The sequence below is a fragment of the Notamacropus eugenii genome, chromosome 6 (genome assembly GCF_028372415.1).
Source record: "Notamacropus eugenii isolate mMacEug1 chromosome 6, mMacEug1.pri_v2, whole genome shotgun sequence".
Taxonomy (NCBI): Eukaryota; Metazoa; Chordata; class Mammalia; order Diprotodontia; family Macropodidae; genus Notamacropus; species Notamacropus eugenii.
The window spans coordinates 58,818,864-58,831,531 of record NC_092877.1 but is presented as its reverse complement, the minus strand read 5'-3'; the positions used below and the strand labels follow the sequence as shown (position 1 = coordinate 58,831,531).

The 12,668-nt window shown below is 38.6% G+C and overlaps 1 protein-coding gene across 2 annotated transcripts in view; it reads left to right on the top strand.

The window, feature by feature from the left end:
• The window catches only part of KIAA0232 (KIAA0232 ortholog), a 115,834-nt gene that overhangs the window by 78,626 nt on the left and 24,540 nt on the right, over positions 1-12,668 (top strand). For both annotated transcript variants that reach the window (XM_072620175.1, XM_072620174.1), the window contains exons 3-4: positions 10,084-10,150; positions 11,337-11,418. In XM_072620175.1, coding sequence (XP_072476276.1) covers positions 10,084-10,150; positions 11,337-11,418 — 149 coding nt within the window. The remainder of the gene's footprint in view (positions 1-10,083; positions 10,151-11,336; positions 11,419-12,668) is intronic.

Genomic DNA, 12,668 nt, shown 5'->3' with positions numbered 1-12,668 from the left:
CTCCACAGGAAGAGCCTCAGACTTATAATCTCTCACATTTGAGATGGTATCTACATAGTAAATCTAGAAAGGCAAGCATTCATTTCACTAGTATTTGTGATGCTTGATGAGGGTCTATAGGGAGGAATGTAGCTTCAGAAATGCCGATGGATGAGGTGATGAGGATGAGGTAGCTACAGAGAAGAAAGGGAGTTGTTTTATGATAGTTAGTAGCTTTTCCTCAGCAAGAATTTATTAAGTATCTACTATGTACCAGGTGCTAAAGATACGAATGCAAAAGTAAGACAGTCTCAACCCTCAGAGAGCTTACATTTTGCTAAGGTGATGCAACCTTGTCACAGATAAATCCTAGATAATCAGTAATAAATACTTAAATTACATGAATAAACACATCCAAAACAATGGGGAACTAATAACTGGGGTAGTTAGGAGAGACCTCCTAAAGGAAGAAAATACTTAACAAGCTTAGCCATAAAGGGAGCCAAGAGTTCCAAAAGGCAAAGACCATAGTGTTCTGACAAAAGGGGGGGCAGTGTATACGGACATATAGAAGTCAGAAATGGCAGATGTACAAAGGGAGTTGTGTGTAGTCAGACTGGATAGGTAGAAACTAGTGCAAGATTGTGTAGGATTTTAAATGCCAAAAGGTATAGTTTGTATCTTCTGTTAGAGAAATGGGGTACCACTAGAATTTATTATTTTTTTTAATTATTTAATTTTTAACATTCATTTTCACAAAATTTTGGGTTCCAAATTTTCTCCCCATTTGTCCCCTCCCCCCACCCCAAAACACCAAGCATTCTAATTGCCCCTGTCACCAATCTGCCCTCTCTTCTATCATCCCTCCCTTCCCTTGTCCCCATCTTCTCTTTTGTCCTTTAGGGCCAGATAACTTTCTATACCCCTTTACCTGTATTTCTTATTTCCTAGTAACAAGAACAGAACTCGACAGTTGTTCCTAAAACTTTGAGTTCCAACTTCTCTTCATCCCTCCCTCCCCACCCATTCCCTTTGGAAGGCAAGCAATTCAACATAGGCCATATCTGTGTAGTTTTGCATATGACTTCCATGATAGTCATGTTGTGTAAGACTAACTATATTTCCCTCCATCCTATCCTGCCCCCCATTGCTTCTATTCTCTCTTTTGATCCTGTCCCTCCCCAAGAGTGTTGACTTCAAATTGCTCCCTCCTCCCATTGCCCTCCCTTCCATCATCCCCCCCACCCTGCTTGTCCCCTTCTCCCCCACTTTCCTATATTGTAAGATAGGTTTTCATACCAAAATGAGTGTGCATTTTATTCCTTCCTTTAGTGGAATGTGATGAGAGTTTTTCTCTCCCCTCCCCTCTTTTTCCCTCCACTAAAAAGTCTTTTGCTTGCCTCTTTTATGAGAGATAATTTGCCCCATTCCATTTCTCCCTTTCTCCTCCCAATATATTTCCCTCTCACTGCATAATTTCATTTTTTTAAGATATGATCCCATCCTATTCAATTCACTCTGTGCTGTGTGTGTGTGTGTGTGTGTGTGTGTGTGTGTGTAATCCCAGCCACTACCCAGATACTGAGAAGTTTCAAGAGTTACAAATATTGTCTTTCCATGTAGGAATATAAACAGCTCAACTTTAGTAAGTCCTTTATGACTTCTCTTTGCTGTTTACCTTTTCATGCTTCTCTTCATTCTTGTGTTTGAAAGTCAAATTTTATTTTCATCTCTGGTCTTTTCATCAAGAATGCTTGAAAGTCCTCTATATCATCGAATGACTCTTTTTCCCCCTGAAGTATTATACTCAGTTTTGCTGGGTAGGTGATTCTTGGCTTTAGTCCTAGTTCCTTTGACTTCTGGAATATCCTATTCCACGCCCTTCAATCCCTTAATGTAGAAGCTGCTAGATCTTGTGTTCTCCTGATTGTATTTCCACAATACTTGACTTGTTTCTTTCTAGCTGCTTGAAATATTTTCTCCTTGACCAGGCAACTCTGGAATTTGGCCACAATGTTCCTAGGAGTTTCTCTTTTTGGATCTCTTTCAGGCGGTGATCGGTGGATTCCTTGAATGCTTATTTTGCCCTCTGGTTCTAGAATCTCAGGGCAGTTTTCCTTGATAATTTCATGAAAGATGATGTCTAGGTTCTTTTTTTGATCATGGCTTTCAGGCAGTCCCGGTAAATTGTCACTCCTGGATCTATTTTCCAGGTCAGTTGTTTTTCCAATGAGATATTTCACATTATCTTCCCTTTTTTCATTCTTTTGGTTTTATTTTGTGATTTCTTGGTTTCTCATAAAGTCATTAGCCTCCATCTGTTCCACTCTAATTTTTAAAGAACTATTTTCTTCAGTGAGCTTTTGGACCTCCTTTTCCATTTGGCTAATTCTGCTTTTTAAAGCATTCTTCTCCTCATTGGCTTTTTGAACCTCTTTTGCCAGTTGAGTTAGCCCATTTTTCAAGGTGTTATTTTCTTCAGCATTTTTTTGGGTCTCCTTTAGCAAACTGTTGACCTGCTTTTCATGCTTTTCTTCCATCTCTTTCATTTCTCTTCCCAGTTTTTCCTCTACCTCTCTATCTTGATTTTCAAAATCCTTTTTGAGCTCTTCCATGGCCTGAGCCCACTGAATATTTATTTTGGATGTTTGGGATACAGAAGCCTTGAATTCTATGTTTTTCCCTGATGGTAAGCATTGTTCTTCCTCATCAGAAAGTATGGGAGGAGATATCTGTTCACCAAGAAAGTAACCTTCTATGGTCTTATTTTTTTTCCCTTTTCTGGGCATTTTCCCAGCCAGTGACTTGACATCTGAGTTTCCTTTCCACACCCACCTCGCTTCCAGATTCACCCAGCTAGTGCTTGGGGTCTGAGATTCAAATGCTACTTCCCAGCCTCAGTGCTTTGGGTGGGGGTGGGGCTGCTATTCAGTGTGAGATTAAGTTCAGCAGCTGGGGTGGGGGCAGGGCCGCCACATGGGGCTCAGTTCCCTCAGGGGGTTTATGCAGAGACCTTCAACAATGGATGAGGGCTCATGCCTGCTTTGGGAGCCCCTGTCTGCTGCCACCTCCGCTGCTGCCTCCCGAGGGGGCCCGAGCTATGAGGGCACCCCGCTCCCCTCTCAGCCAGTGGAAAAGACCCTCTCACTGACCTTTGGCACCTGTGGGTGGAGGGACCTGCGTAGCTGCTGGAGATTCTGTCCCTGAAGCCTGCTCGGATCTGCTCCTCTTGGTGCCGCATGGCCAAGGCAGGGCTGGGCTCTGCTCTGGTCTGGTGCACGACGGACCTTTCGGGTCAGTTCTTCAGGTCTCTCTGGAACAGAAATCTGCTCTGCTCCATTGTTCTGTGGCTTCTGCTGCTCCAGATTTTGTTGGGAGTTCTTCTTCACAGGTATTTTATGGGCTGTGGGTTCGGAGCTAGCATATGTGTGTCTTTCTACTCCACCATCTTGGCTCCTCCCCTGCCACTGGAATTTCTTAAGCAAGTCAGTGACATGGTCAGACTTGTGCTTTAGAAAAATTAATGTGGTAGCTGTGTAGAGGATGGACTGAAGAAGAAAGAGTAGAAGCCAGCCAGGAGGCTACTGGAAGACAAAGCAGGAGACTGGCTGTGCTAATTACTGACTGTTGTATGAACACGTTTACTAAGTATAATGAGGTCATAAGGCAGTTAAAGGGAGAAGCAAAGGCTTTGTTTAGTTTTTGTGGGTGTACCATAATGCATATCCACAACCATTTATTGGTTGATGTGTATGATATGAGTGTATACTATGCAGAAAAGTGGGTCCAGGGCCACCCTTGGAGTCCAGTTTCTGTTTTTGACACATACTAGCTGTGTGACTGTAAGCAAATCACTTAGTGTCTCAGTGCTGTGGTGAGTTGCTGATCTACACTACAGGAGGGAATTTGCATATACCAATGAAAGAGCATCAATAAAGCATTTTCAAAAAGACACAGAGAAGGGGGCTTCATTATTCAACTGACACTGTTCTCTCTACAGTTACCAGTCATCTCTTAATTGCTCACTCTCATGGCTTGTTTTCAATCCTCATCCTCCTTGACTTCTCTGTAGCATTTGACAATTGATCACTTTCTCCTGGATCCTCTTCCCTCTGGCTCTCTCTTGGTTCTCCTTGTCTTACTGTTTCTCATTCTTTATTGGTTCTTCTTCTGTGTCTCTTCCACTAACAGCCAGCAACCCCCCCATGACAATGTCATGGTGTCTTCTCTTTTCACTCCATGCTCTCTTGCTTGGTTATCTCCCCAGCTCTCCTGAGTTCAGTTATTGTCTTTGTGCTGATGGTTCTCAGATTTATATACCCAGCCCCATTGCTGGGCACCTTCTCTTTTTTGAGCTCCAGTCCTGAATCACCAATTACCTTTTGGATATCTTGAACTAGATGTCCTATAAGCATCGCAACATGTCCAAAACAGAACCCATTATCTTTGTCTGCAGTCCCTCCCTCTGAACTTCTGTCACTGTCAAGGGCACTGTCAATCCTCCCAGTCACCCAGGTAGTCATCTCCATGTCATCCTCAACTCCTTATTCACACTTACCCTACATGTCCAATCTTTTGCTAAGTCTTATAGTTGCTAACCTTCACAGCACTTTCTATATATATATCCCCTTCTCTGTGAACACAGCCACCAGCCTGGTGCAAGGACTCTGTTCCCTCATGTACAGATAATTTTCATAGTCTAGACCTCCTGGCCCTAAGTCTCTCCCTGCTCCAATCCAATCTCCACTTAGTTGCCAAAATGATTTTCCCAAATGCAGGTCTGCCCATATCATAGTCTTTCCCTCTTCATTAAAGTCTAATGGTTCCCCATTTTCTCTAGGACCAAACATAAACTGTCTTTGGCATTTAAAGACCCTCACAACTTGGTCTCTTCCTACCTTTCCAGTCTTCTTTTCTCTCATAACATTCAACTAGCAGGATGCAGTGCTTGTTCCTTAAACATAACACTCCATCTCTTGACTTTGTGCCTTTGCCCTGGCAGTGCCCTCTGCCTGGAATGTTCTACCCCTCTCCACTATGGCCCTTAGCTCCTCTGGCTTCCTTCAAGACTAAGATCAAATCTTACCTTTTGTGCAGGAGGCCTTTTCTGGTCCCTGAGGTACTAGTGCCTCTCCCTCTCAGACTAATTTCCTTCAATTCTATATCATCTTTTATTTACGTAGTTATTTACCTACTGTCTTCTACATTAGCATGAATTTTGTGAAAGCAGGGATTATTGATATATTTTTCCTTAAAAAAAACCAAAACATATAACAAAGCTCTATGTGACAGCAGTTCATAGTTTCTTATATAGACATTCCTCTTCCCTGGTCTTTTCTTCCTTGTAACTTGATGGATATATTTATAATTTTCTTTGAAAAAATAAAGGACAACTGGACTTGCGTCAAAAGAACTGGGTTTGAATCTCAAATATGTCACTAAGGGGCTATGTGTCTATGAGCAAATTGTATTAACTTTTAGGACCTTAGTTTCCCTCTCTAAGGAAGGGATACTTTAGGTAATTTTAAAATACCTTTTGATGCAAGCAATTCTGACTCAGTGAAGAATAAGACAAGTCTTTGCTTTCATGGAGAATCTCAGAGGAAAATGCAACAATTTACTAGACTTTCTGCCCTTTTTTCTTCCTACATATACCAGATAAGTACTTTTTCGTTGCTTTTGATAGTGGTATGACAATGTTAGTGCCTGACAGGGAGTATGTTGGTTTTGACATTAAATAAAGCTATGATTTGGTCTGCACTGAGGATTATTGCTTACTTGTACTCAATTTAGATTGACAGTATTTCAAACAGTTACAATCTACACCACCGTATATTCCCTATGCATGATCAGGAGCCAAAAAAGTCGATAACAAATAGAGTGTTTTAATTACTTCCGTGGAGCCTAGACTTATTTGCCTTTTCTGACTTTGACCCTGGTAGCACTATCTTGTCATCTAATTCCAAATTGTTGCCTCCTCAGTCCTTTCTCTATAGTTTTCTTGAAGGCCTTCTCTCCTGTTCTGGCCTCTCACAAGTTCCTGGGCCTTAGACTCAGAACCCCAGGTAATGCCTTTCTCCTTCCAGTTGTCTGGTAGATTTCCACATTCAGATGAAGAGAGTTCATCTCTAGAGCAGCCAGCCTGAAGGCTGAAGCACCTTAGTGCTCTGGTGCATGATGTTAAAAGGACTCTACAGGAGCCTTCATCTTCCTGCTTGTCCACAGTTTGTGCTCTTTCCTTTCTTGTGCTTCTGAAGAGAAAAAAGTAGGGAGGGGGAATCATCCATAGTTGTTCCCTCAGCTCATGTCCTTGGGCATCTGCCAAAGTTCCAGGGGTACAAAACAAGGAAAAACTAACTAGGTAAGATGGGATTCCTCTTTTCCCACCAAACCTTGTGATGATCTAAACTCCTGCAGAAATTAAGAACAGTTAAAGAAAAGAGTAATATGTCAGATAATAGCTCATATTTACAGTTTACAATCTCTCAAGAAATGAAAGATTTACAAGGAAAAAAATGGAAGAATTTAGAAGTTTGAGGGAATTTTGAAAGAAGAAGAAAGTTAAAAAGAATGGGTATGTTTTCAGAAAAGTACTAATTTTTGTCCCTCCCCAGCATATGAGTAAATTTCTGTATATCCAAAATTTGGGGTTAATTTAGTAATCTGGCTAAGTAAATGTTATCATACATGCAATATGTGTATTACTCATTTTCAGGAAATTAGAGAGCATGAGCAACATTAGCACTTAGGGGGTCTTCATAATTTTTAATTGAATACTGAAAATAATTCAGATGAATGAATGAAAAGGCATTTATTAAGCTCTGTGCCAGGCATTGTACTAAGTACTGGGGATTCAAATAAAAAAGCAAGGCAGTCTCTCCCTTCAAAGAGTTAATATTCTAATAGGAGATGATAAGACAAATAATAGTGGTGAGGTGAGTGTGGTGGGAGGACTCTCATGGTACTAATCTGGCTGCAGAGTAGGAACAGCCACAACCAAGTGATGGGCTATGTGCTGGGCTACGTGCTGGGCTACGTGCTGGGCTAGTTGTGAAGAGGGCTCCCCAGTCAGAAGCCCACGGGGCCTAGGGTGGGATGGGACAGTGTCTTGATCATTCTTAAAATACTTACGTTGTAATACTATGCATGGGGTGGTCATATGATAAGCATTACTTATAGTATTTTTTTAAAGCTGTTCTCTCTGGTGGTTTGTCTTCTAGATAAACAAGAGATTAAATAAAATAGGCATATTTGTTTTATTAATTTGGTACCGAGTTTCCATTTATTATTATTCATTCCCTCTGAGAATTTTTGCATTGTTAATGGATCACCAACCAATCAGTTGAAATCATGTTTAACTCAAGAATCCTGGCTTGATCCATCCAGCATGTTGGCAGCTGTTGCTAACACCTTCCTTCCTCTCTCCCTTCCCCATTATATTAGCATTTCCATTAGGGAGCACTGAATTGCAATTTTTAGTATACTCTGCCTCCTTCTCTCCTAGTTACTTGTTCATGTTTCTAGTTGTGTCAGTATGGTAACATGATATTTTAAAAAGAAAGATAACTTATTTAAAATGCAGAAGCAGTCAAGGAAAGAAATCAAGAATATACATAGAGAGCTTGTTTTTAACCTGTGGTGTTAGCGTAAAGTCATGCTGAGAGTCAGTGTATTAAAGTAAATCAAAGTCTTAAAACCATGCATTCTTGATTGACAGAATAGTTGTATTACTGTTTAGTATGACGCAGAAGGCACCAACAGTTATATCAACACTCAATCAGTTGTAATAAAAATCATTTGAATACATTTATCCTCTCTGAGATGATGTGACACTGAGCTGCGGGCGTTTGAGAATGCCAAAGTGGAGGAATAAGCGATCCTGAGAGGCTGGCATTCTGCCCCAGAGACAGTTTTTTAGCCCAGGCTTGCTCTACAGAACAGAATGCAGCATGTCAGCTGACACAAGTATTAGTTTCAGGATCAGGAGGAAATGGAGTGTAATTCCAAAACTTGTCACTCCTTGAAAAGTATGGTAAGCCAATTTTTTCATATGGAATTATTACATTGGAGTGATGGCGACATTTGGTGTTAATGTCAGTCACAGGTTCTTCTTTTAGGTTTTTCATGATCTTTAGTGGGCAGCAGAGTAAAAGTGAGAGAAAGATTGGGGATCTTTTCCCTTTCTCCCTCTGTTTGTATTTATGAAATCTATTACATCTCACACATGAAATCTGACTATTGATTTTTAATGTTCATCTTTTTACCGTAATGCATTTCTAGCTTCTAAATCTGCGTAACTGTATGATTGCTTATTTAGGTTATTTTTAATACCAGTGCTAAGTCATTTTAAGTTAAGCAAATGGTGTAAAGTTTTATTTTTAGACCCTCAAGGTTCCAGTGATGGTGTCGAGTTAGAGAAGTGCTTTGTCATGTATGCTTGTTTTAATTGTTTTAAAACTAGGAAGACCTGTTTAAACCTTTAGTTTAAATAAGACTTTTATCCTTTAGATGTAAGCCTGACAACTCGAGTTTCTTAGAAATCTACTTTCTGGATTTTATTTCTCCCTGTTTTTTTAAGAAATGCAGTCATATATTACACATTCTTTGATGGTCTAGCTTCTTGATTTCTAAAAAATTGACTTTTCCTCCCTATATCATCAAGATTTTAGCTATTGATTGCTCTTTGCTTTCTCTAGTCTGGACTCTACCCTCAGTCTTCCCTGTTATTTCTAATTCTTCCTCCCCTAAAATGCAATTAATTCAATGATAGGATTCTATATTTTAATTGAATATATATAAAAATAACTTACTATCCATTCAGACATTTGTTTAAAGTTTCTGTTCTGGTATCTATGTGTCCTGTTTGTTTTTTTGTTTTTTTTTTACCAAAGGTTAATTATGTGCTTCTAGAGGTCAGGGACTGGGTTTTTTAAACGTTTTTTTGTATCATGCTTATTATGTGACAAATGGATAAGTACAAAATATGTATTGGACATAGAATGTATTGTGGACATAGAATTCTGTCCATATTTTATTTCTTTAATGCCTTACTTTACCCAGTGAACGAGAACATGTTCTTTTATAAGAACAACTGACACTTATACATTGCTTTAAGCTTTTCAGGATGCTTTATATACATTTATAAATTATCTTTAGAACATTTTTAGGTAGATGAAGTTTTCCCAATTTACAGACAATGCATCTGGGTCTTAGCTGGTAAGTGACTTTGCACATGGTCAGATTGCTTAGATCACAGGGGGTTTTAAGTAAAGTCTTCTTTATTCACTTACACTTTCCATTATTAGGCTACCTTCAGGAGATTTTTTTTATTTCATATGATTCCCATAACTTTGTGAGGTATGTAGTGCCAATACTATCATCTTCATTTTACACCCTAGAAAACTGAGGCTTAGAGAGTTGCCTGAGGTCATGTTGTTAGGAAAGGAGACAGCATTCGAACAGTCTTCTGAACCCAACTGTTACACTCCTTCTACTCCTATTTAGCATCATGGAATAAGGTTATAATGAAGAGAACATATAAAACCTATCATAAAAACATTGTGTTTTCTCTGTTTGATTGTAGAATTGTTATCATTTACTTTGAACAAAGGTTGCTATGTGGGGGCCACACTTTTCTAGTTCATTTGATTCCATTTGAATGTGTCATCTGACATGATAAAATATTCTCCAAATACCAGGTTCCAAGTCTTATGCTTTCCCAGTTTATCATTTATTTGGTTTTTGTATCAAGTAATTTGCACCAGACCCTTCAGGATGCTGCCTTTCATGAATGTTTTATATCCCTGCCAAGCTTCTCCCCAGACCTGCAGATGCCCTTGTCAAGGTCAGCATCTGACCAGGTCACCACCACCTCCACCCCCTCCACACACACACTGCTCCCGGGAAGAGGTTCCCAGCAAGGGGAATGTCATGCTTCTTGTGTTGACGGGTTTCACCAACAAGAGGCCAAGCAAATTTAAATGGTCTAGACAGAGCAAGAGGATAACATATTGCGAACTATTTATTTATTTGTAAAACTTGTGAGAATTATGTATCAATATCAAAACAAAGACTAATTTTCCAACCTTTTCTGTTCTTTTACAGAGCTCTGGGATTGAAACTTTAGTGGAGGAGCTCTGCTCCAGACTGAAAGACCTTCAGAGTAAGCAAGGTGAGGGGTTCATCTTTGCAGTGAATGGTTCTAATATGCAGTAGGATCAGAGATCGAAGAACTTTAATTTGTTATTACCTTGTTATTACTGATCAAGGGAAGCATAGACAAATTCTTTTTGATAGGTAGCTGTCAGTGAATCAACAATGCAGCACCATACTGTTGATATTTTCAGCAGCAATGATAATAAAATTAGGGCCTTTATCTTTTTCATGCTGACATAGGAAAGCCCCAGAACCCAGATTGTTCTCGTTGTTGGCAGCCATTTAATTTTGTTTGCATGATGACCTGGAGCTGCAAGAGGTTTCAAGTACCCTCCTTTTCTTAACCAAGATAAATTAACTGCTAATTTAGTTTTGAAGCTAACTTCATTATTTCCATTTTAGAAGCAATTTGGAATCAGACAACCAAATTATCAGGAAATGATATATATATATGAATATACGGATATATGGATATATATGTCATGTATCCCCACATTGCAGGGGACATATACACATAATGTGCGTGCATGCATTTGTACACACCCCACATGACACCTGGTCATGACTCCTTAAGTATTAGGAAGAACAGGTTCCTCCCAAAACTAAGGAGCCCTTCGTCCTAGTGCTCTTCTTATTGTTACTGACTTCCCATACTTGCTACCTGCCTCATGCCTAAAACAGCATCTGGCATTTCATCAGAGGACACAACTGGAGTCATGCTGAGAAGTCTCTTTTGCTACTTAACGTGATAAAATGTTTATATTGTCCTAAACACTAGGTTAGCCAATATCTGGCAATGTAAAGTTCATGCATCTTCAGGATTTCAAAATGGTAAAATAATAACATTTCCAGAATTTGAAACAGATGTCTATGTCTTAAGCTTCTAAGTCAGTTTTATATCAGGAAAACTCAAAGGACTTCATGTTATCTAAATATACAAGTATATACATAATTAATAACAGACACAACTTCTGAAAATCTCTTGCCTTTAATTAGTGACAGCTTTGGCACAAGAAAATGGCCCTTGACAAATATGACAGTTTTTTTTTATTGTTGTTGCTTTTTAAATAGAGAAAATGTTATAGCCATATTTTAGATGAATAATAATTTATGTAACTTCTAATTGAGAGTTTTTGAAATATAAGCAAATGAATATTTAAAAACTGAAATAAAAATATTTTTTATTTTTTGTTTCTTAACAGAAGAGAAGATTAACAAAAAATTAGAGGAATCTCCTTCTCCAGAAGCAGAAATATCTCCCACAGCAAAGGATCAAGTGGAAATGTATGTGGAATTTTATTTTATTTTTACAATATTAATTTAAGTTGGTTAAAATAAAATTAATAGAGAAGAAGTTTTGATTTTTAGTTTTCACATCCCCTGGAGGTCCTGTTTATATACACATTTCTTGTCATGTTTTCTATGTTATGTATTAAGTATTATGGTCAGGTTTCCAATAAGAAGCCTCCCCTTTTCAATTCATTGTTATAATAAGTTATTTTTAATTGTGTGGAAACAGGCTTTTATATTTTTAAAAAAGCAGAACAAAATATTTTATATATATTGCAGCACTGAATTTCCTTTTTGTCCAAGAGAATTAAAATACTTCAGACAGTTACTTTATCCTGAATACTGATAAAAACTAGATAAAAGGGAAATATGATTCCATATTTTCAAATAGGGAATTTGAGGGTTAGACTAAATTTCCCAAGGTGATATAGTAGGTCTTTAGTAGAATTTGACATAGTACTAGATCACCCGATTGCTACTGTAAGCTGTATCCATTAGATTGTCATAAGACTCAGTGGTTTTACTATTAAAGTAAGTACTCTGTTGAATGAGTTTTCCAATAATACCACAACATTTAGAAGTCTATTCATATCAGCTTATTCTCAAATGTATTTGTTGGCTAGATGCTTTCATCCTACTGTGAAAGTACATGTTTGAAGAGCAGGATGAGCTTAGATCTTCATTGAATATCTTACAAAAATATTTATAATTGTAAAAAGAGAAAAATAACTCATTTTGATAATTCTGTTCATTTTTAAATTCCAGACTTAGTCTCTATAAAACATTGACTGTGTTCCTCAACTTGACAATGAGTCAGTGACGAATTCCTTTTGAATACAGCCTTACAGCCAGCTGCTTGTAACAGCAAGGACCCCGGCATACGCAGGAGGGCCTGCTGTACAGGTTCTTAGATCTGCTTTTCTAAAAGGAAAGCAACTTTTGAGGGGTCAGCAATCTACTTTAATCAAGCACACATATCATTCACTTAGTTCGGGGGGAAAAGTCAGCACCCTGAACTTCAGAGAAAATACAAATAGAAATTACAAACAGAAAGACCAACAGACAGGGCTTCCAACTGTCTGATCATAGACAATACATTCATTATTACCAGAGAGAGAAGCACCAACATCTGGATTTTCAAAGCCGGCTACCCAGAGTCTCTTCTGGCACACCAACCTTCTTCCAAAAAATGAGCCCCAAAGTAAAACCTCACCTTAGAGTATATATACACTTTTCAGAGCTGG